This window comes from Pelecanus crispus, chromosome 1, assembly GCF_030463565.1.
Source record: "Pelecanus crispus isolate bPelCri1 chromosome 1, bPelCri1.pri, whole genome shotgun sequence".
Classification (NCBI taxonomy): Eukaryota; Metazoa; Chordata; class Aves; order Pelecaniformes; family Pelecanidae; genus Pelecanus; species Pelecanus crispus.
In genome coordinates, this window is record NC_134643.1 from 85,409,600 (window position 1) to 85,435,055 (window position 25,456).

General features: G+C 42.3%; 1 protein-coding gene across 1 annotated transcript; it reads left to right on the forward strand.

The window, feature by feature from the left end:
- The first annotated feature begins 3,883 nt into the window (after nucleotides 1-3,883).
- LOC142597123 (killer cell lectin-like receptor subfamily B member 1B allele A) lies at nucleotides 3,884-24,135 on the forward strand. Its single transcript, XM_075727530.1, has 7 exons — nucleotides 3,884-3,965; nucleotides 5,811-5,879; nucleotides 9,702-9,791; nucleotides 21,578-21,634; nucleotides 22,439-22,581; nucleotides 23,241-23,350; nucleotides 23,921-24,135. Exons 1-7 carry the CDS (start codon nucleotides 3,884-3,886, stop codon nucleotides 24,066-24,068), a joined length of 699 nt encoding a protein of 232 aa, XP_075583645.1. The 3' UTR covers nucleotides 24,069-24,135.
- The last annotated feature ends 1,321 nt before the right edge of the window (nucleotides 24,136-25,456 follow it).

The following is a 25,456-nucleotide window of genomic DNA, read 5'->3' on the forward strand; positions in this document are numbered from 1 at the left end:
ACGACCATGTCCTGAAGCCATCCCAAGCACAGGCTCCAGAGCAGAAGGTCAAGTGTTTGAAACATCTTCTGAACAGACATGATTCAAGCACAGTAAGCAGTTAGGGTGACTTTTTTTTTCTGGGATTTCCCCCGTAACACATAGGAAAACTATGTTGTTCTTAGTCACTTGTCCAGTTAGTGGAGACCTCAGACTCTTTGGTGCTTGACCTTGGCAGAATATAGCAGATTGTGATCTTTTGTGGGATTTAGGGGCAGGCCTGTCTCCTTTTTAGGTGTTAATTCCAGAATAACCCAGCATAGGCCAAAAGTCACACATAGCCAGTACTAGTGACTGTCATGATCCAAACTGAGCTGCCCAGGTAGGGATCATGGTGGTTCTGTGACTCCATTGTGCTAAATTAAGGTGAAAACACCAAATGATCGATTAAACACTTTACTGATAGTAAAAAACAACCTGAACTTGGAAAGCGTAATGGTAGGCAACATGAACTAGGAAAGTGTAAGGGTAGGCAATATAGGTTCTAACTGGAATACTCATAAGAAGGAAGGAAAAAAAAAGAGGGAAAGGGGAGGGGGGGAGAGAGAGAGAGAGAGATCATCACCCTTGGATCCCGTGATGTCGATGGTAAACGTGGCAACCCTCTGGTAGTGAGCACGCACGTGACTATCCTTGGAGTTGTGTCTTTATAGGCTAGTCCCTGCCTCTAGTCTCACTCCCTTGTGAGAAAAGAAAAGAAAAGAAAAGAAAAGAAAAGAAAAGAAAAGAAAAGAAAAGAAAAGAAAAGAAAAGAAAAGAAAAGAAAAGAAAAGAAAAGAAAAGAAAAGAAAAGAAAAGAAAAGAAAAGAAAAGAAAAGAAAAGAAAAGAAAAGAAAAGAAAAGAAAAGAAAAGAAAAGAAAAGAAAAGAAAAGAAAAGAAAAGAAAAGAAAGGAAAGGAAAAGAAAAGAAAAGAAAAGAGAAAAGAAAAGAAAGGAAAAGAAAAGAAAGGAAAAGAAAAGAGAAGAAAAGAGAAGAAAAGAGAAGAAAAGAAAAGAAAAGAAAAGAAAAGAAAAGAAAAGAAAAGAAAAGAAAAGAAAAGAAAAGAAAAGAAAAGAAAAGAAAAGAAAAGAAAAGAAAAGAAAAGAAAAGAAAAGAAAAGAAAAGAGAAGAGAAGAGAAGAAAAGAAAAGAAAAGAAAAGAAAAGAAAAGAAAAGAAAAGAAAAGAAAAGAAAAGAAAAGAAAAGAAAAGAAAAGAAAAGAAAAGAAAAGAAAAGAAAAGAAAAGAAAAGAAAAGAAAAGAAAAGAAAAGAAAAGAAAAGAAAAGAAAAGAAAAGAAAAGAAAAGAAAAGAAAAGAAAAGAAAAGAACCTCCCTTGGTGCAGCTTTGAACCATTCCCATGTGTCCTGGCACTGGATGCCAGGGAGAAGAGATCAGCACCTCCCCCTCCACTTCCCCTCCTCAGGAAGCTGTGGAGAGCAATGAGGTTGTCCCTCAGCCTCCTTCTCTTCAAACTAGAATCATAGAATCGTTTAGGTTGGAAAAGACCTTTAAGATCATCCAGTCCAACCATTAACCTACACTACCAAGTCCACACTAAACCAATCAAGGGTAGACTAGACTAAACTATGTCCCAAAGTGCCACATCTACACGTTTTTTGAACACTTCCAGGGATGGTGACTCCACCACCTCTCTGGGCAGACTGTTCCAATGCTTGACTACCCTTTCCGTAAAGAAATTTTTCCTAATATCCAATCTAAACCTCCCCTGATGCAGCTTGAGCCCATTTCCTCTCGTCCTATCACTAACCACTTGGGAGAAGAGACCAACACCCACCTCACTACAACCTCCTTTCAGGTAGTTGTAGAGAGCAATAAGGTCTCCCCTCAGCCTCCTCTTCTCCAGACTAAACAATCCCAGTTCCCTCAGCCGCTCCTCATAAGGCCTGTGCTCCAGACCCTTCACCAGCTTCATTGCCCTTCTCTGGCCATGCTCCAGCACCTCAATGTCTTTCTTGCACTGAGGGGCCCAAAACTGGACACAGTATTCCAGGTGCGGCCTCACCAGTGCTGAGTACAGGGGGACAATCACCTCCCTGCTCCTGCTGGCCACACTATTCCTGATCCAAGCCGACTGTCAATCAACACCCCCAGGTCCTTTTCAGCCAGGCAGCTTTCCAGACACTCTTCCCCAAGCCTATAGTGTTGCATGGGGTTGTTGTGCCCAAGGTGCAGGACCCGTCACTTGGCCTTATTGAACCTCATACAGTTGGCCTCGGCCCATCAGTCCAGCCTGTCCAGATCCCTCTGCAGGGCCATCCTACCCTCCAGCAGACCGACACTCCCACCCAACTTGGTGTCATCTGCAAACTTACTGAGGGTGCACTCAATCCCCTCATCCAGATCATTGATAAAGATATTAAACAAGATTGGCCCCAAAACAGAGCCCTGGGGAATACTGCTCGTGACCAGCCACCAACTGGACTTAACTCCATTCACCACAACTCTCTGGCCTCGGCCACCCAACCAGTTTTTTACCCAGTGAAGACTATGCCTGTCCAAGCCATGAACTGCCAGCTTCCCAAGGAGAATATTATGGGAGACGGTGTCAAAAAACTAGACAAATCCAGAGTCCTTGGCTGTTCCTCACAGGACATGCCTTCCAGCTCTTTCACGAGCTTTGTTGCCCTCCTCTGGATGCATTCAAGGACTTTCACATCCTTCTTAAATTTTGGGAGCCCATGCTGGGTTTGGCTGGGCTAGAGTTAATTTTCTTCATAGCAGCTGGTATGGGGCTGATGTTTTGGATTTGTGCTGGAAACAGTGTTGATAAGATAGGGATGTTTTAGTTACTGCTGAGCAGTGCTTACACAGCGTCAAGGCCTTTTCTGCTTCTCACACCACCCCACCAGCAAGTAGGCTGGGGGGTGCGCGAGAAGTTGGGAGGGTCACAGCTGGGACAGCTGATCCGAACTGACCAAAGGGATATTCCATACCATATGAAGTTATGCTCAGCAATGTAAAGCTGGGGGAAAAGGAGGAGGAAGGGGCGATGTTCGGAGTGATGGCATTTGTCTTCCCAAGTAACCGTTACACGTGATGGAGCCCTGCTTTGCTGGGGATGGCTGAACACCTGCCTGCCAATGGGAAGTAGTGAATGAATTCCTTGCTTTGCTTTGTTTGTGTGTGTGGCTTTTGCTTTACCTATTAAACTGTCTTTATCTCAACCCACGAGTTTTCTCACTTTTACTCTTCTGATTCTCTCCCCCATCCCCCTGGAGGGGGGAGTGAGTGAGCGGCTGTCTGGTGCTTAGCTGCCAGCTGGGGTTAAAGCACGACAGGTCCAGAAGACATGACAGAGCCCCAAAGTGTGGCAGGATCCTGTTTCAGCCGTGTTGAGTACATTTCTCTATGGATCATTGGCAAATGTATCATGTTTTCAGATGTCTGCTTTTGAGAGCACGGCCTTCTGGACTCCGCAGGGCTGCTCCCTGTGATGTGCCATTTTTCCACCCTGACAGCTTCACTCTGCTTCCTGGGGCTGGCTTCCAAATCTCTGTACTTCTCCTTTCCACCTCATGTAATAAAGCCTGTTGTTTCAAAATACAAGGGGAGGGGCATAGGGACAGGGTGTCAAGATTTGGAAACTCAAAATGCCAGCTAATGCCAGAAACACTTCCCAACAAAGGTGATGACATCAAGGCCACAACCTTACATTTAACATGCCACAATCAAAAGATCAATTAGAAGTAGGTTTCCCTTCTCATTACAAGTTTCTGTATTACAGAAAGAGTAAAGAACTTCCTCCTGAAGGTTAGAGAGGGGAGGAGCTATGAGTTGTCTTCAGTCTAGAGTACTGTTTTAAAAACAGCAGCAAGGGGGAAAAAAGGAGAAGGGGGAGCAAGAATGTCAGAAAATGTAATTTACGCTGACTTGAACTTGACTGAATCAACCAGGCCCAGACTACAGACAGTCACTGATGTCCAAGGTAGGTCAATTGGTCTGCACTGAGGTTTTCTTGTATTCTTCAGCCTCCCTACCACATATTTTGAAAGAGTGCCATGAAGCACCAAAGAGGATAAAGGAAATATGGGGGGCAGAGCTGTCAAAAATGTGTAGGTGAGGTGTCCATGTAATTTTTTTACCAAAACAAAGGGGATTGTTATAAGGCCTACTTTTCATTTATTAAGGTGCAAATATGAGAGGGAGTTTCTTGTGTGATATTAAGAGTAGTTTATATCAGTTTAGGAGATTATTCCACAGCTGAATGTCAATTAGTCCTGAACCAGGCATGTTCTCATGCAGCAGACTCTAATTCCTGCAGCAAACCGGTCAGGAGATTGAGTGCCTAACGTTTCTCTTGTTCAAAGCAGTCCCGCGTGTAGCCTGTTTCTGCTTGCTGAGCATAGTAGGCATTGCTTTGGGGGTTTTTCCTCATGGCTTTCTCTGTACAAACTCCTTGTTTAATAAATCAAGCATGAAAGGTTTCATGGACAGATTTAGTTTGATGTAGTATAAATGACTTTGAAAAATTCTAACCTAAAATTTATCTTTCTTTAATGCACTAAGTATTATTACATAGACTTTTGCACTGGTTTTGCTACATCTGCGTAAAATTACATCCTAGGATAACAGACTTTATACTCTTGGTGTTTCATTTTCTGTTTTCTTCCCTTTCTTTTTAACCTTACTATGTCTTTGACAGAAATAGTAGTTTCTATTTCTTGCCATCCTGTGCTTGTCTTTTGCATGAAGTGTGATCCCTTGGCATCTATCTTCAGATGGCTGGAGTTTCTAATGCCCCAAGAAACAGCATTTCTTTCTATCACCTCTTTCAACAGATTACTTCACAGCTAAATTGACAGGCACCCACAATAGATGCCACCTGATTAAAAGTTCCATTTTCCTTATAATTTAATCCACGTACTCCTACTTACAGCTTTTATACAGTTTTTATAGCATTTTTATGTTTCTTTGCTTGTGCCTTTCTGGAAACCCCCAATCAATTCTTTTCTTCTATGTGTTCACACAGTATTTCCCAGTGTTTGCACATATCTTACAGAAAAGAGCTCAAACACTGTCTTCTGTCTTCTTTTCTTTTTCCTCCCGTTTGCTATTTTCTCTTTGGTAGTGGATTCCCTGGGTCAAATGCAATGTTCACAAAGGAATGAAATTAATTCCATAAGCCAGAAGAATGCACTTAAACTCATAGAAGACATTAACTCTGTACAGTGATAGAAACAAAGGGGCTCAGTGCTGTGTATCAGGATGACTTTGAATGTTTTATAAAATTGCAACATCATATTTCTTACTTTCTACCCCCTTTTTATGTGTCACTGCCATTCCTTCCTTCCCCATATGCTTACTTCCATACTTGTTTGTATTTATTATCTACAGATGTTAGAATAGTTTTCACTTTTCTCACTGCCTTATCTAGTAATCCCTTTAAATTTAGCATGGTCTGCAGTTTTCAGGTTTGCTTCAATATTGTAGCCCTTCCCACCACTCACATATGGGTGTGGATTGAATAAAACAATCAGACAACCTTAAACATTTTTCTCCACTTCTGTTTAGATTTAAAATGTGTGTGCATGCACCCATGTCTCCTCTGTTATTGTCTGTGCTGAAGAGAAATCAAATCTGTTTCTGCTTATAGCAAGTCCTCGAAGGTGTGAATGCAAAGGACAAAAATACTATTTGGGTATAGTTAAACACAGTCACATAAATCAGCTGCTGTAATGTGTTTAGCATTTCTCATCATTTCAGTCATTTTTGTTCCATTTAAGTTGCTTCTCAACTTTCTCTGTTCTCTGTTATTTTTGCCTGGTTTTAGATTCTACATATGCAGAAGTGAAAGTGCAATCCCTAGACACAAATGCTGCAGCTAGCTACACACCGTCAGGTGAGTTTTTAACTGTCTGCTAGAATTATATGAATTTAAACAATGAGAGGAAAGGAGTCCATTCCTTGTTTTCTAAAAGTGCAGTGATATAAAACCATATGGGAGACAGGAAGATACAGTTGTCTGCTTTATATAGCAAGAGCTATGTTCTTGTGTTGTGTTATATGCAGTTGATGTGTTGTGCAATATGCAACTAATCACTTGTTGGCTTCACTGGCATAAGAACACAAGGATATTTTGGGCCAGACCAAGAAACAATCTAGCCCAGCCTCCTGTCTCCAACAGTGGGCGTAAGTGTACTAGAGATGAATAAGAAGAGAGTAGGCATATATGATACCTTCCTGTAATACTTTCACATGCATGCATCTGCTCAGGGACTTCCTGAGACAGATGTGTTTCTATTTATGTACCCTCAGTGGATTTATCTTCTACAAAGTTGCCCAATCTCCTCTTGGTTCTATACACAGCCCTGATTTCTATAACGTCCTTTGATGAAGGGATCCACAGTTCTTTTTGACATCACACAAAGAACCAGCTGCATTTTTTTACTCTGAGCTGGCCTCCTATTAGCTTCAGCTGATGTTCCCTGAAAGAGATAGTAAGCAGCCAAACCCTATCCAAGGTCTCCATGACATTCAGGATTTTTTGTAACTCTGACATAGCCTCTTCTTATTCATCTCTTTTCCATACTGCAGAACTCTAGTCTACATCATCATTTACTGCTTCCCTTCTCTGAACTTTTTCCTACATGTTTTTTGAAACATAGGTAGTAGAACTGCATGCACCATTGAAGGTAGAGGTGAATCATGGACTTATAAAACCATGTGGCAGACAAAACATCCCTGATTTTTGTTCGTTTCCCTTTTGAGTAATTCCTAATGTGTGAGGCTGTAGAGTCTTCATCCTAGGAGATATTCAAAACCTGACTGTGCATGGTCTTGGACAACCTGCTCTAGCTGACGCTGCTTGTGCAGTGAAGCGGACTAGGTGACCTGAAAAGGTTGCTTCCAACCTAAATGATTCTTTGACTGTGTGGTCAGGACAGCAGACCTGAAGTTCACAGATCTCCTCTAGAACTTTTTAAATTTTTATTTTTAATTCACATTAGATCTGTTACCTTCTAGTCCCTGGGTGCAAAGATAGGTTTAAGAGTGGGATTACAAAACAGCATTAACAATCCAGATATCTCACACTTAATGCCTCTTGGAATTTGTTACTATGTCCATTTTTTATTTGGGCCATAGGTCTTCCAGTTCATGCAGCTCCTCACAAGGAACTGCCCTGAAATGGAAGATCTACCCAGTTCTTACTCAGTCAATCCTGATACAAAGGATTAAGTTAGCTTCTCTGTTATGGCCTTATCTTCTGCATGATTCCTGGATAGCCTAAAATCCACTGGCCTACAGATCTCCAGCAACATACCTTCTCTTGATGTGTTTGAAGACACAATGTGTTGGAAACATGTGCTTGAAAACACGTTTGAAGTTTTCTTTCTCAAGTTCTTTTCTGTCTAACTGGTTTTTCTTATCTATCATCTTCGATCTCCCTGGGTTTGTGATACTTTCTATTTTCTTCATTTGACGTCTACAGCTTTGGAAAGTTAACAATCTGTTTCTAATAGCTGTGCCAATTTCCTTTTACCTGTTCCCAGATCATTATTACTAAGTGCCTTGTATTGGCCATGTGTTGCCAGGATGCTATCCTTCAATAATATATGGTCTGCCTGTATGGATTTAATTCTCTCTTAGCACCCATTTTTAGCTTCTTTTTACTAAGCTTCCTGTAATTCCCCTTTTTTACCCATTAGCACTCCATTTTTCCTTATGTAGTCTAGTACTATGATGACTATCTTCCTTTTAACCACTTCCCCATATACATAGCATGTTGGGATGCTGTTCAGTTACCTAACCACAGTTGTCCAGAGCCATCTGGGAAGCATCAGGACATTTGGTCTAGCTTCTGTATGCAAATCTAGAAGGCCACAGATTCTTGGAAGTCCTGTGTAACTTCTTTCAGGTCTGTGCAGTTATCTGATATCTGAGGGTATCTCAGATGGCAGAAGCCACCCATTTTCAGGTACCTGACATCTGAGTATTTTAGTCTAGGGTGGGACATTACAGGTCTTCCCAGCTTTTTTTTCAGACTTCTAGTATATGTGTAGAAGCAGGTGTGCCATAGCTGTTGTTTGCCTCTTAACGCTTTATTTAAATGACAGTCAGTTTTGCATTTTCTGCTTGATTGTTTCTACGCTCTGACCTTTCCTTTTCCTGAGGACACTGTGGTTTTGAAGTCACACATAATGGTACTATCACACTAAACTGCTCTTTAGCCCACATCAGCTTCCCTTTCCTCATTTTAAGAGTTACTTACAACCTTCAGCCCCTGCCAGCTTGCTCTTACTAATTTTAAAAGTTACTTAAAGCCTTCTAGATGTCATGTCCAGCAGCTTGACTCCCTTACAGTCAAGATGAAATCTGTTCCTCCAGAGTGTTTGGACACTGCACCAAATGTGTCCCAAATTCCTGAAGACTCAGAAATCTGGATGCTTACTCCATCTTCTCAGCCAGGTGCTAAAATCCTGCCTTTTCATTTCTCCCTCCAGTCCTGCATAGGGCACTGGGACCATTTCTGGAATTACCACCTTAGGATTCCTGGTCGCCAACTTCCTTCCTACAAGCCTCCATTTTGCCACTAAAAATTCTCTCTGCCCCTCCCAATCCTGTTGGTAACCACATGGACTAGTGTATCAGTAGATAGTTTACACCTGTCAAATATATTTGTTGATTAGTGCAATCAGCATGTTTTTAGGGTGCAACCATTTCCTGACTGAACCTCCGTAGGCAGAAAAGTTGATGGCACAGAGTTCTTCTTGTGTGCTGCCTTCTTTCAAAGACTGGTTTAAAATCAGTCTAGTTTAATGCTATACTAAGTATGACAGCTTCTTAGCATTTCAGTAATTCAAATAGTAATGCACAAATAGGTGTGAAAATGAGGTTACCAGACAGAAGAAACCAGATATTGACTGCAGTTAGGATGAAAATTCAGTGTGGCTTCCTCATTTATCTAGAACTGTTTACTTTACAGAGCAGGGGTAATAGCAGCAAAAACCTCAGTTTGGTTTTCAGATCCTAATTGTCCCACAGACACCACAAACTTCAAAGATAGCAGAAGGGGTAAGCAAATACTCTAGCAGATACGTGAAGCAGGAAGAGATGGAAAGCTCTCCTTTACCTTTTAATTCAGTATCTGATGAGTCCAGTCAGTCACTGAAACTATTATTTGTCCCCTCTTGGACCTGCTTGCACTCTATAGCACCTGGCCAGTATCCACTGAGTTGGCAGACTAATGAATATCGCAAGGATCCCCTTGAAGTAAATCCTAAACAGAAGTCGGTAAACAGTCAAAACAGAAAAAGGAGACAGTTCAACTCCTCTGAAAAATTTGGTTTGTTAGGGAGTATGACATGGCAGGACCTTTGTCAAGCAGGTTGACTGGGGTTTGCTTCCATAATATTTTGAGAGGGCAGATAAGGATCCCAGTGAGCACTTAATTCTAGTATCAAGTACAGCGGAATTTAACAAAGTATTCTAGGCAATGGCAGAAGGGTTCAGGTTGAATGTCTGTCATGGAAAAAAACCGAATGTGTCCACAATGTATCTATCACAGGAAGAATAAACTTCAGAAAGGACAGCACTGAAGGGCTTTGCCTAAGTCGAAAGAGTTTTCTCAGTGTGAGCCTGAAAAAGGGCATCTTTGAATGAAGATGAAGGTTTCCTTTCCCAGTTGATCCCCTAATCTTTTATTTTTGCTGTCTATCTGTAGGTAAAAGCTGTTGCTCCAGAACACATGTTGCTGTATTTGTTGCTGTGATAACCCTCCTACTGGCCTTAGCGGTGTGTCTGATACTCCTGTGTAAGTCCTGCTAAAAATGTAATAACTGCAACTAATTTGTGACTTTCGCCTACTGACTGACATCTAAGTCATGACATCGAAAAACAGTAGGAACAGAAAGCTAGTTTGAAGGCACAGGATAGTAGTTTTCAGGTAACCGTGGCTGTAAGAAGAAATCCATAAAAGAGTTGAGCTGCTCGAAAGCTTAAAATTCCAAAAGAAAAAAGCTAAAACCCAATTGCAAAACCTGACAATGTTCAAATGATAAATAATTTATTATACAAATGCTTTAAAGAAACAAGTAAAGATTAGATAATGCCTATTAATAATATGATTGCTATCCATGAAAATATTTCAAGGAGATCGTATTGTATCATGTCACCAAGATGTCCAGAACACCAAAAATCTTTAAATATATGTGAATAAAAGCTCATCTGAAAGAGGTAGCTAAGTCACAACTTAAAGGAATTTGTTTGTACTTAACTTGAATAAAAGCTTAGTACTAGGGTCTGTCTACATATATAACACTGAGTTCGTAACAATCTTTAAACTACCTTTAGGGGATTTTTTTAGAAATAAAGCATTCTTATCTTTGGTTAGAAAAAACCCAAATTTTAATATAGCCATGTGGCACTTTCCTTTGAATATTTTTGAGGAATAATTTTAAAATTTCACATGTGGTTGCTTGTTTCTTTTCATCCTTTGATAGCTGATCAATCTTAAGAGGTTTCCACAATCAATCACACTCAAGTCCCAGAGCTTGACACCTATTCAGACATGCACATGGAGACACTCTTTGTGAAGACATGCCAAAACCTTTGATCCATGGAACTTAAAAAATAGGGTTGGGGGAGGTAACTGTTTTTTCTTTTTCAAAGTAAAGGACAGATATCTGATAGTGCTCTGACCTTTATAAAATGTAAAATACCACAGGAAGGGCAAAATTTAAAAACAAAACAAAACAACACAGTATAACAACGTGAAACTACCAGCATTTAACAGAACTTTAAATTAGGAGTTTAATGAGAGGTCATTAGACTTTGATTCAGGTCTGGCTTCTGTTATAGTTACTTTGTTGGGTTCAGTACTGCCTTAGTAGAACCAAAAAAATACTCCTAAGAAACTTGAGATCTAGATCAAACTTCAGAAAGTAAATCAAGTAATTTTTTAATTTCAACAGCACACAGTTTTCACTTGTACTCCAAATGAAAACTGTTGCCATTTTGACTGTTTTATTTCTCATTTTTAATTTTATATGTGTTTTCCATATGGTTTTGTTTTGCCACATATACTGTTGTTGATGAACAGCTTGTTTAAATGAACTGAACTGTCACCTCTTGGTATTGCTCCATCATACAAGAGCTCTGCAGGCCAGAAGGCATCTTCCATTTCTGTTCATGAAAATGACAACACTTTTACTCTGTGGAACGTGACCAGAAATTTTTATGATTTTTATGGTAGTATCATATTATTTTCTTTTTTCTTGAGAGAAAATTTATCTGCTAGTAAGTAAAAATTTATCCCTGCGGTTCATGAGCTGGTCTGCAAAGAACAGGCAGATCTGACTTTGTTTCAAATGCTCCTTCATATGAATTAAATTTTGCTCTTTTCTGAAACCAGAAGCTGATATCCAGCCTCAAGATATATGCATATATAAATGCATATATGCATGAAAAACATACGATTTCCAACTGATTTTTCTGTTTTATTTTTCCCTGTTGCTCTAGGGATTCAGCAAAAGGCAAAGAAAGCCTTGATGTTCTCAATTAGCATATGACTAAAGCATCATAAAATTCAGTGTTATGTTACTCCAATTAGGAAATAACACATTGTTGCTTTGTTAGGTTTCAGTACCTTTGAACCGTTTTCAGTAATGCTGCTGCCTGAATCTCTCAGGCAGATTTCAGAGTTAGAGGTGACAATACTCCAGGAGAAAATCTGGACCCACCATTTATGTGTTGTAAATTGATTTCCATCCAGTAGGAGAAACAGTGGGGTGGTGTTCATTTTTGTAATGCATACCAGTATGCATTAATTTCTAATTTTGCACAGAAATACATACTTTAAAATTGTGTTAGGTAGCTTTAGTTACCAGTATTTGGTACTATTATATATTAAGGACCTCAGGGTATCTTTACAAGCAGTTCTGCAAGCGTCTACCCACAGGCTCAGGGTATATGCAAAATGCAGCTTCTTCATCTTCTAAAATGAAATGGTCCTTATATTTGTTCATATTATGTTTTTTGATCACTTTTCCTGAAGAGTAAATTCTGTTTCCCCCTCTTCCAAACATGTGGTTGCTTCTTCAGCTTCTCAGTCCTCAGCTTTAACTTCATTATTTCCACCATGATTATCTGTTTTAATACTCTATAGTTAATCCCTAAAAGGAACAGGGTAAATCATACAATTTAATCTCCACAAAATTAGACTTTTATTGATCAAATTTGATCTTTGAATTGTAAAGGTAAAAGCAGTATTATACATTGCCAGCATTTGGTTTTAGATGCTAAAGTGAAACTTTTTTCTCACAACTCCAAAAGTCTAGTTCTTGCTTGCTATCAGGAAAGAAGTGTAGATTAGTAGGACTTCCTAGGCAGTGTGTTTTTGAAGTCTATAGTGGCTTTTACAATTCACAATTCAGTAATTTGTAAAAGAGTAATTTGACAACTGTTTTGCACCAGGAAGTGCCAGCTCATTATGATCCCAGTAAAAAAAAGGCACTCGGACTCTGTAAGGTATTATTTAAAATGCTATTCATTAGAGTTAATGCTATAAAGAAAGAGCAGACAGTACAGAAAATCTTAGGTCCCTTCAGATGCTGGGAACCCTGAGCAAAATTACAGAACAGAGGACCTTGGTCCAGGGGCTCTGTTTTCTGGGAAAGCAAGTAGAATAATTTCCCAAAATAATACTGTTATTTCATATTTATTTCCTTTCATCACTCACTGTCTGGCTCTTGGCTTATGGAAGGAGCTGATTAATCCTTTTTATTAAAATTCAGCTTCATTTATGTCACTGCTCAGTTTGGAGTCTCTGGTGGTCCTTGAAATCCTTCTGGAGAGATATGTGGGGAGAAGTGATACGTTGTGTAAGACAAGCTTTTTTTTTTTAATTATTTCAATGTTGAGTATTCTACTGAATCATTTAATGTTTTAATTTAACAACTACTGTTGAGGGGGTATTTCAGCCATTAGGAGCATTTGTAATTGCCAGCCAAAAAAAAAAAAAAAAAACAAAACAAACCCCAAAAATCTATATTCTCTTTATGTTTGTCATAGGGCTAAACGTTGCTTCATTTTGGTTATGAAGAACTCTCTGAGATGGAGTTGGTAGAAAAAATCCCCACATATTAAAGGCTGGTCAGATTGTTTCTCACAACAGGCAAAAGTGTGTCTAGTGAAAGGTATTCCCTTTCCTGAAAACGTTACTTTGCCAGTATTCTTTGTTTCTTGAGGAAATAATTAACTTCTGCAGCATTCTCTGAAAATTGAGTATCTTGTTGGAATAAGATATTCAATCAGGGCACAAGTGCTCCTCAGGATTTTTGTCAATTAAAAACTTGGCTACAGAGAATATATTGGAAGAAGAGATGCTACATGTATGATAAAATAACCTATTTTTGCCAGAGGTGGGCACAAGGCAAAAACGCATTCTCTGCAACAGAGGCACCAGCAAACTCAATAGTTACTTCTTGTCAGCATAGTTATGACTACATTCTGGTGGGCCAAACCCCTTCCAAGATATTACTCCTACTGCACTATAGGGTCTTCCATCTGTAAGGATGCATAGGCACTAGGGAAGTGGTTCCACCCCAAGGAAAGTAAGAGCTCAGGATTGCCACCTTCCTTGTTGATAGTTGCAGTTTGGATGCTTTGGGCTAGTAGTCCATCTTTTCACTACCAATTTTCAATGTCCAGAAAAGATTAGGTGTCACCTAATCTAACTGCCACTCCACTTCTTTTCCCTCATCTTATTTTTGAGCTTACTGCTTGTAAACAAAGTTTTTCCTTTAATATTCTGTTTCTTTTATCATTTGCCTCTGGTATGAAGTCTGCAGAGATGTCAGTTCTTTCATGCTCCATGCCATTCTGGTGCAAGTTTCTTAGAACTGTCTTTAATTCAATCTTTTTTCTCATTTTATATATTCTTTTTTAAAAGGAATTTATCAATTCTGGTTTCAAGTATAAGAATTCTTCCCCTACAATTTTTAGTTTAATGTTTCTTCACTGTTACTATTCATCCCATCATTGTTCAACTCCAAATAACCTCAAAAATGCATCCTTAAACTTTGCTACAGACAATTTAGTAACTCCCAGTCAGTTGAACTAATAATACCCATTCATAAAATGGGCAATTTTGTCTTTAAAGCTGAGGTTTCCTGAGCAGAGAAGCGGGGAGAATATCATGATTTTCTTACTGCTACATGGAGCCAGCTGGAATAACATAATCCTCCTTTAGCGAAATGTAACTGTTTATAAATAACTATTTTATCTGGTATTCGGGTTTTATACTGAAACCATTAATGTACTTTGGGTACCACCTCGTGGAGACAATTAGCAATTAATTATACTACTTCTTCTGAGAGGTTTTTTTATGGAGGAAATACAGAATGGCACCTTCACTACCTTCTTCTATGATGTTTCCTCCTTCATTACAATAATTTTTCAGTATTTTGAACACCCTTGGGTAATTAAGATACATCTATTGATATTTCTTGGGAATATTGTTTCGGTCTTGTCTAAGATTAATAAACCATTTGTCATGCAGAGATCTACCCAAAGGCTGGATAGTTATGAGTGGCAGGGTGTGTGGGATAGCATGGGCAAGTACCTAGGACAGTGGGGACCTCCAGTGTTTTGGAACTTCATCCCTGAACAAGTGCAGAATCCCAAAAAATTAGTAGAATATTTGGAGTAAGTATGCTGTCACCCTGGCAACTCCAGAGAGACACAAATCACTGCAATGTGCTGGGGCCTGGCCCATGCCTACTGGGCCCTGTTCAACAGTTTTCAGTACCCTCAAGGGAAACAGAAGGTCTCTGGATTGGACAACAAAGCGGCAGGCACTGCATCTGCTCCAACCCCAGCCACAGGCACTGCGTTTACTCCAACCCCAGTGACAGGCACTGTGGCTGCTCCAACCCCAGCCACTGTGGCTACTCCAGGGAACCAACCTGTGCTGGTATCAGTCACCCCTATACACAAGATGAAATCTTGGAAGCGAAAGTCAGCTTATTTAGAAAGGGATGATGAAAAACCAGAGCCATCACAAGGAGAGGAGGAGGTGGAGGAGGAACTTGTAAATGAGACAGAAACTACCCAATCCTTATCCTTGAGTGAGCTGCAAGATATGAGAAAAGATTTCAGCCATCATCCAGGTGAGCACATTGTCACCTGGCTGCTCCAATGCTGGGACAACAGGGCCAGTAGCCTGGAATTAGAGGGTAAGGAAGCCAAACAGCTGGGATCCCTTTCTACGGAAGGGGGCATTGACAAAGTGATTGGAAAAGGGGCACAAACCCTTAGCCTCTGGAGGTGACTCCTGTCAGTTATGAAGGAAAGATACCCCTTCAAGGAAGATGTTATATGTCACCCAGGCAAGTGGACCACCATGGAGAGAGGTATCCAGTACCTGAGGGAATTAGCTGTGCCAGAGGTGATTTATAGTGACCTGAGCAATGAGCACTTATCCAAATATCCAGATGAAGTCCAGTGCACACGACCCATGTGGCAGAAGTTGGTATGGAGCACACCAGCATCGTATGCCAGCTCATTGGCAATACTGTTCTGGAAAGATGAAGAGGCACCAACGGTGGATGAAGTGGCTAGCTGACTCTGGGAATATGAAGAAAGTCTGTCTTCCTCTCTTGTCTCAGCTGTGGAGAAACTGTCCCGGGAGGTCCAGCAACTGAAAGACAATAGGTCCTGCTCTCCACCTACATGGACCAATATCTCAGCTGTTAGGAGTCAGTGTTCTTCTGCTCAAGAGAGAGGATATAGAGGGTACACACCACAGGGCTCCGTGTGGTTTTACCTGTGTGACCATGGAGAGGACATGAGGAAGTGGGATGGAAAACCTACTTCGACCCTAGAGGCACGGGTATGTGCATTGCAAGGAAAACCAATCATACAGGGGGATTCTTCCAGGAAAATTACTGCTCCAGTTCCCAGTGGGCAGTTCCCCAGACAGAGCAGAAGGGCTGATCTTACTTCTGATCTTAATGAAGGGACTCCTGACTTATATTTACAAGAAGTGAGTAACAAATACTATGACCAGGATGAGAGGGGCCTTGCCTCCAGCCAGGTTGAGGAAAAGGACAGCCAGATTTACTGGACTGTGTGGATTCAATGGCCTGGCACATCAGACCCACAGGAGTATAAGGCTCTAGTGGACACCGGTGCACAGTGTACCCTGATGCCATCAAGCTATGAAGGGGCAGAACCCATCTGTATTTCTGGAGTGACAGGGGGATCCCAACAGCTAACCATTTTGGAGGTCAAAGTGAGCCTAACCAGGAATGAGTGGCAGAAGCACCCCATTGCGACTGGCCCAGAGGCTCCGTGCATCCTTGGCATAGACTACCTCAGGAGAAGATATTTCAAGGACCCAAAAGGGTACCAATGGGCTTTTGGTATAGCTGCTTCGAAGACAGAGGAAATTAAACAGCTGTCCACTTTGCCCGGTCTCTCGGAGGACCCTTCTGTTGTGGGGTTGCTGAGGGTGGAAGAACAACAGGTGCCGATCGCTACCACAACAGTGAACCAGCGGCAGTATCGCACCAACCGAGACTCCCTGATTCCCATCCATAACCTGATTTGTCGACTGGAGAGCCAGGGAGTGATCAGCAAGACTCGCTCACCCTTTAACAGTCCCATATGGCCAGTGTGAAAGTCTAATGGAGAATGGAGACTAACAGTAGACTATTGTGGCCTGAATGAAGTCACGCCACCACTGAGTGCTGCCATGCTGGACATGCTAGAACTTCAGTATAAACTGGAGTCAAAGGCAGACAAGTGTATGACACAATTGGTATTGCTAATGCATTTTTCTCAATCTCTTTGGCAGCAGAATGCAGGCCGCAATTTGCTTTCACTTGGAGGGGTGTTCAGTACACCTGGAATCAACTGCCCCAGGGGTGGAAGCACAGCCCCACCACTTGCCATGGACTGATCCAGACGGCACTGGAACAGGGTGAAGTTCCAGAACATCTGCAGTATATTGATGACATCATCGTGTAGGGCAATACAGCAGAAGAAGTTTTTGAGAAGGGAAAGAAAATAGTCCAAATCCTTCTGAAGGCTGGTTTTGCCATAAAACAAAGTAAGGTCAAGGGACCTGCACAGGAGATCCAATTTTTAGGAATAAAATTGCAGGATGGGCGTTGTTAGATGCCAATGGATGTGATCAACAAAATTACAGTTATGTCCCCACCAACTAGGAAAAAGGAAACACGCTTTCTTAGGCGTTGTGGTTTTTTGGAGAATGCATATTCCAAATTACAGTCTGATCGTAAGCCCTCTTTATCGGGTGACCCGGAAGAAGAATGATTTCAAATGGGGCCCTGAGCAACAACAAGCCTTTGAACAAATTAAACAGGAGATAGTTCATGCAGTAGCCCTTGGGCCAGTCCAGGCAGGGCAGGATATTAAAAATGTGCTCTACACTGCAGCCGGGGAGAATGGCCCTACCTGAAGCCTCTGGCAGAAAGCACCAGGGGAGACTCAAGGTCGACCCCTAGGGTTCTGGAGTTGGGGATACAGAGGATCTGAGGCCTGCTATACTCCAACTGAGAAAGAGATACTGGCAGCATATGAAGGGGTTTGAGCTGCTTCGGAAGTGGTTGGTACTGAAGCACAGCTCCTGCTGGCACACTGACTGCCGGTGCTGGGTTGGATGTTCAACAGGAGGGTCTCCTCTACACATCATGCAACTGACACTACATGGAGTAACTGGGTCACTAATCACACAACGTGCTCAAACAGAAAACCCCAGTCACCCAGGAATCTTGGAATTGATCATGGACTGGCCAGAAGGCAAAGATTTTGGAATACCGCCAGAGGAGGAGGTGACATGTGCTGAGGAGGTCCCACTGTATAATAAACTGCCAGAAAATGAGAAGCATTATTGCTCTGTTCACTGATGGGTCCTATCGTCTTTTGGGAAAGCATCAGAGGTGGAAAGCTGCTGTATGGAGCCCTATACAACAAGCCCCAGAAACTGCTGAAGGAGAAGGGGAGTCAAGTCAGTTTGCAGAGGTGAAAGCCATCCAGCTGGCTTTAGATATTGCTGAAAGAGAAAAATGACCACTCCTTTATACTGACTCATGGATGGTGGCAAATGCCTTGTGGGAGTGGTTGCAGCAATGGAAGCAGAGAAACTGGCAGCGCAGGGGCAAACCCATCTGGGCTGCTGCATTGTGGCAAGGTATTGCTGCCCGGGTAGAGAACGTGGTTGTAAAAGTATATCATGTAGGTAGAATCATTGAATTGTTTAGGTTGGAAAAGACCTTTAAGATCATCCAGTCCAACAATTAACCTAACACTGCCAAGTCCACCACTAAACCAGTTAAGGATAGAGTAGCAATTTCATGTTTCCTGGCTTGGTGGCTGGATTATTTATAATGAGAGTAAAAACTAGGAATCATTAAGGTTGGAAAGGATCTCTAAGATCATCAGTCCAACCATTAACCCAACACCACCATGCTTACTAAACCATCTCCCAAAGTGCCACATCTACACGTTTTTTGAACCCCTCCAGGGATGGTGACTCCACCACCTCTCTGGGCAGCCTGTTCCAATGCTTGACTACCCTTTCTGTAAAGAAATTTTTCCTAATATCCGATCTAAACCTTCCCTGATGCAGCTTGAGCCCATTTCCTCTCATCCTATTGCTAGCTACTTGGGAGAAGAGACCAACACCCACCTCACTACAACCTCCTTTCAGGTAGTTGTAGAGAGCCATAAGGTCTCCCCTCAGCCTCCTCTTCTCTAGACTAAACAATCCCAGTTCCCTCAGCCGCTCCTCATAAGGCCTGTGCTCCAGACCCTTCACCAGCTTCGTTGCCCTTCTCTGGACACGCTCCAGCACCTCGATGTCCGTCTTGTATTGAGGGGCCCAAAACTGGACACAGTATTCCAGGTGCAGCCTCACTAGTGCCGAATACAGGGGGACAATCAATTCCCTAGCCCTGCTGGCCACATTATTCCTGATCCAAGACAGGATGTTTGTTGGCCTTCTTGGCCACCTGGGCACACTGCTGGCTGATGTTCATCCAGCTGCCAACCAGCACCCCCAGGTGCTTTTCTGCCGGGCAGCATTCCAGCCACTCTTCTCCAAGCCTGTAGTGTTGCATGGGGTTGTTGTGACTGATGTGCAGGACCTGGCACTTAGCCTTGTTGAACCTCATACAATTGGCCTTGGCCCATCGATCCAGCCTGTCCAGATCCCTCTGCAGGGCATTCTTACCCTCAAGCAGATAGACACTCCCACCCAACTTGGTGTCGTCTGCAAACTTACTGAGGGCACGCTCAATCCCCTCATCCGGATCGTTGATAAAATGCTTATGTACCTAAGAATCGGGCCTATAGACCTATATCCCAGTGTGTTTCAAGAAAAATCTCCTCAGCTACATTGCTGCTGATGAAGGGACTAACCAAGTGAACCCAGGGTAGTCACAATGCAAAAGTGGTCCTAGGAAAGTGCGCTCAGCATGCTGGCAGCAAGTGGCAGAGCTGAAGTTTGCCACAGAGCTACATCCTGGGGATCTCCTTTGTCAGAGGGGCCATTCTTTTCAGCCCTGTTTCCACCATCCTGTCTATCCTTGAGCCAACAAAAGGCAGGGTTTGTTTAGTTTAGAATTATTTTCACACAAATGCTCAGTAGCTTTCAAATTAAAATATACATATAGATGGGCTGGCCTTAACTATGGACAGTATTGCACAGGTTATCCATGAATGTGAAACATGTGCTGCAATCAAGCAAGCCAAGCGATTAAAGCCTCTGTGGTATGGAGGATGATGGCTGAAATATAAATATGGAGAGGCCTGGCAGATTGATTATATCACACTCCCACACGCCTGCCAAGGCAAGCGCTATGTGTTCACCATGGTGGAAGCAACCACCGGATGGCTGGAAACGTATCCCATGCCCCATGTCACCCCCCAGAACACTATCCTGGGCCTTCAAAAGCAAGTCTTATGGCGACATGGCACCCCAGAAAGAATTGAGACAGAAAATGGAACTCATTTCCGAAACAACCTCATAGACACCTGGGCCAAAAAGCATGGCATTGAGTGGGTATATCACATCCCCTATCATGTACCAGCCTCCATGAAAATTGAACAGTACAATGGACTGTTAAAGACTGCACTGAGAGCAATGGGGAGTGAGACGTTCAAACATTGGGATACACATTTAGTGAAAACCACCTGGTTAGTCAACACTAGGAGATCTTCCAATTGAGCTGGCCCTGCACAATCAAAACTTTTATGTACTGTAGTGCACATAAAAAATATGCGGGGGAAGACAGTCTGGGTTACTCCCAAATGCGAAAGCATGGGGAAGTCCGATGTGTACCTCAAGGGGATTTGATTCTGGGTGACAATAGCCAATGAACTGAATGGTATGATGTTAATTTGTATATAATACTGTATGTCATCTCTTTTGTGGTTGCTGTATGCCATATCAATGGTATTACAGTAAGAATCACCCAGATTAATGAAGAATGAACTTTGATGAAACCGGGCAAAGTGCAACAGTGTTGGAACCAGAACTGGCTTCAGCATGCAAAAATCCGACACCGCACACCATCTCTCCTGCCCTGAAAGACTATTGTCGCAGATGGAGCCCAAATTCAGGGACTGAATGAACTCAATGGACATTTTAGAGGGATGGTCCACAGTCAAAAGGAAATATATCTGTGTGTATATACCAAGACAGGGAAAGTGGTGGTGATTAATTGGAATGTATTGGAAAGGGTAGGACCTGGGCATGACATAGATGGTACAGAATAAAGGGCGGATACTGTCCTGGTTTTGGCTGGGATAGAGTTAATTTTCTTCCTAGTAGCTGGCATAGTGCTGTGTTTTGGATTTAGTATGAGAATAATGCTGATAACACACTGATGTTTTAGTTGTTGTTAAGTACTGCTTATGCTAGTCAAGGACTTTTCAGCTTCCCATGCTCTGCCAGGTGCACAAGAAACTGGGAGGGGGCACAGCTAGAATAGTTGATCCAAACTGCCCCAAGGGCTATTCCATACCATATAACATCATGCCCAGTATAGAAACTGTGGGGAGTTGGCCAGGGGGCAGTGATCGCTGCTTGGGGACTGGCTGGGCATTGGTCGGCAGGTGGTGAGCAATTGCACCACTTGTTTTTTTTTTCCTTGGGTTTTGTTTCTCTCTCTCATTGTTCTCCTTTTCATTATACTTTTTATTACTACTACTACTACTACTACTACTACTATTATTATTATTATTATTATTATTATTATTATTTCAATTATTAAACTGTTCTTATCTCAACCCATGAGTTTTCTTACTTTTGCCCTTCCGATTCTCTCCCCCATGCCACCGGGGGTGGAGGGTGAGCAAGCAGCTGTGTGGTGCTTTGTTGCTGACAAGGGCTGAACCACAACAGGTACTATATGTGGGGTTTTTTTCAATGGAGAAGCAAAAAGGTATTAAGGTGAGGAGCAGGCAATCTGTGTAGGGTGATGGTTGGGGTCAAAGAGGTCCAGAACAGCTCTAACAGTGTATGGCAAAACAGTCAACCATTCAAAGCAGAAATTGTATTCTTATTTCCAGACCATCCAACTGCAAGCATCCCACTTGAGTCAGACACCACCCATGAAGAAGTACCAGGTAAGTAATCCTTTGTCATTCAAAAGACCATTTTCAGAAGCCTGTTAGATTGACTTTTAAGGGGGGTGGTGGGGTGGTGGTGGTGTATAGGTTTTGTTGAGAAGAAAACCAAACAAAGTCTGACATCTCAGGAATAAACAACCTTATCCTGTACACTCATAGGATGAGCTCCCAATGCCAGAGATGTTTCACATTTTCATCTTCTTTAAAAGTAGTGCTTGGTCAGCACTGCATTACTGTTTCAGAGGGAAGAAGAACTGATTTACTCCTCTTATGCTAGCACAGAGGAGCCCATGGCTAGGTGAATGGACATGAATGTAACAGTCCCTTTGATATCACAGCAGTCTAGTGAGCATGATGGATCAACACGCACATACTGCTTTTTAAATACCCCTCCATTCTTAGCATTTTAACTAATTGCAATTCCCTTTTTCTGTTTAGGAGCTGCTGGATAACCAACAAAACTGTGTCATGCAGGCCCTGTCTCCCAGTTACATCACCCTTTCCAGGTCCCATTCTCTGTTCCTCCCCGTACCCTGCCTGGCAATGGAGAGAAATGTTCTTTCTTTCAGTAGCATCACTGTTGCCGTATTTTGCAGCAGGCAAATAAGACTTTTGAAAACTGAAAGCCGTTTTTTGCCCTGACCATTTCTCTTTATCTCCTAAGCAAAGATTTAAAAGGCTGGATAATGTTATCTGTGATTCCACTTCTCTGACTCATGCCTAGTGACTCTTTCTTTGGTAATGGGATTCTTTTGTCAGTGTGAACATGGATTTTTCCATACCTGTTCTTCCCTTCTGCAGGCTGCCCCTCACGTTGGGAAAAAAAGGGGGAAAAATGCTACTGCTTTTTTGAAATCCAAGATAAGAAAGACTGGAACACCTCCCGTAAAGAATGTACTGACAGGAATTCAGACCTGGTGATCATTGACAATGAGGAAGAACTGGTGAGATCTAAATTCATGGGGCTGCTTCTAAGGTTGCTTGACCTGTATGCCAAAGAGCTGATGGGTTACGCTTGTGTCTTCTCACGTTAGATGTCATTGGGGGTCAATAATCTACTGCTAGTTGTATACACCAAGCACCTCTGTATGGTAGAAAACACCTTCACAGTAAGATGCATCTTGGTTCTTGAAGTCTTGCACCCAGAAGCTCCTCTCCCCAGGCCTGCTCCCATGGGAAGGAGCAAACTCTCTGCCTACCTGGCTTATGTTTTAAAGGGATTTAGCACACAAACCAAGACCAAGCAAGTCAGACACTTACTTGTGAGAGCCATTGCTGTGATGAAAACTGAAAAGGCCTTCCCATCACAATCAGAATAAAAAAGTGTCTCCAGGTATCAAGTCACACCTGGATAACTACAATATATAGCTTTAATGGTATCACACAGGTATTATTCTATTTAGTCCATTCCTAAGAAGCCCCAGGAAGAGAGATGAGATTAAATAAAAATGGAAAAATTCAGCCTCCAAAGCTGTGGAAAGAGATGGTATGGCTGGATGCACACTGTTCTTCCTGTGTTGGCTATTTAGCATTAAGCTTTCTGTGCACCTCTGGTGAAGAAAATGTAATTTTAATGTATTATCATTGTTTGTTTCCTTTCTAGAACTATCTTTTTTCGCGATCACATGGTCATTACTACTTACTTGGTCTCACATACTCTGCGAGCGAGAAGAAGTGGAAGTGGCTTAACGGCACGGAACATAACACCAAAATGTAAGCTTATTTCATCAGTTCACTGTGATGCAATGTCTGGAAACAGTTAAAAAAAAAAAAACAACAGAGCCAACAACAGGGAGTACAAGCGAGATCAGGGACTGCACTTTGTAGCAACCTGATTCCTTGAGATTCAGGTGCCTCAGCGCTTCCCTGTGACAAGTCAAAGGGAGGCCATAAATGAGTCACATAGGAACACAGGCATGTTACATTAGGATAACAAGAGAGGACATGGCTGTAGTTCTGGAGATGGAGGAATCTGACTAGATAGAGTTCAGTGGGGAAAGAACCAGGCAGGTACAAGAGAGAGTGTGATGTCAGCACCATTGAATGGAGGCTACCAAAGAAGGGGAAGGTCTCTGGATGGGAAAGCATAGCCCATATACTTTCATTGAGGTCTGGGGAAGAAAATTAACGAATGGGAGGGAGACTCCAACAAGGCAGCTTCTAATCCCACTGACAATAATATCACTTAGCAGCAAGGCCAGGTGCCACTCTTGTCTTTCATGGATGCATCGCATCCAGCTAGGTCAGCAATGCAACTGAATCTGACTTTCTCTCCCTGTTCAGGTTTGCTATAGGAGGAGACTTGGGAAGCTATTTCTGCACTGTCATTGGATATGGCAAAGTAGAAACTGCATCTTGCAGTGGATCCTTCACAACAACAAATATGTGTGAAAAAGCTGTAAATATTTCAGAAAGGCAGAATGAGTGCTAAAAACAAGAGGTCCAGGCAGGAATGTCATCCCCAGCTTCCTGTAGGAATGGTGGATGGGATTTGTTGCACTTATCTTCAGCTGCCTAAATATCTAGTCAAAGGGACTCTTACAGGCTCCCTCTAGACACCTTGCCAAGCTTAGCACATTCATTCCCAAGATGGGTGTCCGAGACTGGATGGATACCCCACTAAATCAGCCTGCATTTTCACACATTAGGAGTCTGCATCATTTGCTCATACCAGATGCCTGACGTTCAGGCAGCCACTGTTAGGTGATATGAGTCCAACCTCAGTGATAGGTGTGGTCACAAACAGATCTTATCTCTCACAGACACATGCATATATACCCATATGTTCACAGTCCTGCTTGTGCACAAGAAGACACTTCAAAGCCTTGCCATGTACTGGTCTTCTCTGCAGCCACAAGTGAAGTTTAACACATATTTATACGTTGGATTCTGTAGAAAAGTGCAACCACACTCCTGCTTGCTCACCCTCCCCCCTTGCCCTTGGTGGGATGGGGAGAGAATCAGCAGAGCAAAAATAAGAAAACTCATGGGTTGAGGTAAGAACAGCTAATAATGGAAATATAATAATAATAATAATAATACTATTGTAATGAAAAGGAGAACAACAAGCGACAGAGAGAAAAAAAACACCAGGAAAAACAAGTGATGCAACCCCTCACCACCTGCCGACTGACGCCCATGCAGTCCCCAAGCAGCGATCGCTGCCCCCTGGCCAACTCCCCACAGTTTCTATACTGAGCATGACGTCATATGGTATGGAATACCCCTTTGGTAAGTTTGGATCAACTGCTTTGGCTGTGGCCCCTCCCAGCTTCTTGTGCACCTGGTAGAGCATGGGAAGCTGAAGAAGTCCTTGACTAGCATAAGCAGTACTTATCAACAACTAAAACATCAGTGTGTTATCAACGCTATCCTCAAACTAAATCCAAAATACAGCACTATCCCAGCTGAAGCCAGGACAAACTGTAACAGAATAACCTCAATGGCAGAAACCAGAATCTAAACTATTATTTCAGAAGGAAGCTGTGCTGGAGGGGCTATTTGTTTGTACTTAGTTTACTGGAGGGGGTGGGAGAGGGCTCTATATTGTGTATGGAGCAGCCTGGAGGAGGGCTGCCCTTTTATTTTCATATTCCAGCTGCTGTCCTTTGGTCAGGAGGGCTCTACTGAAGGCGAGGGCAGGGAAATATCTCTCCCCTGGGAGACACTGGAGCTAGGGGGAGTTTGGAGGCCTCAGCAAGCAGCAGATCCAAGCAGCTATGCATCAGAGGTAACAGAAAAGGGGAAGCTACCCTAAGGCCATTGTGGAACTACATGAAGTCCATCAAACCCAGAAAGCCACAGAAAGTCACAGGACTA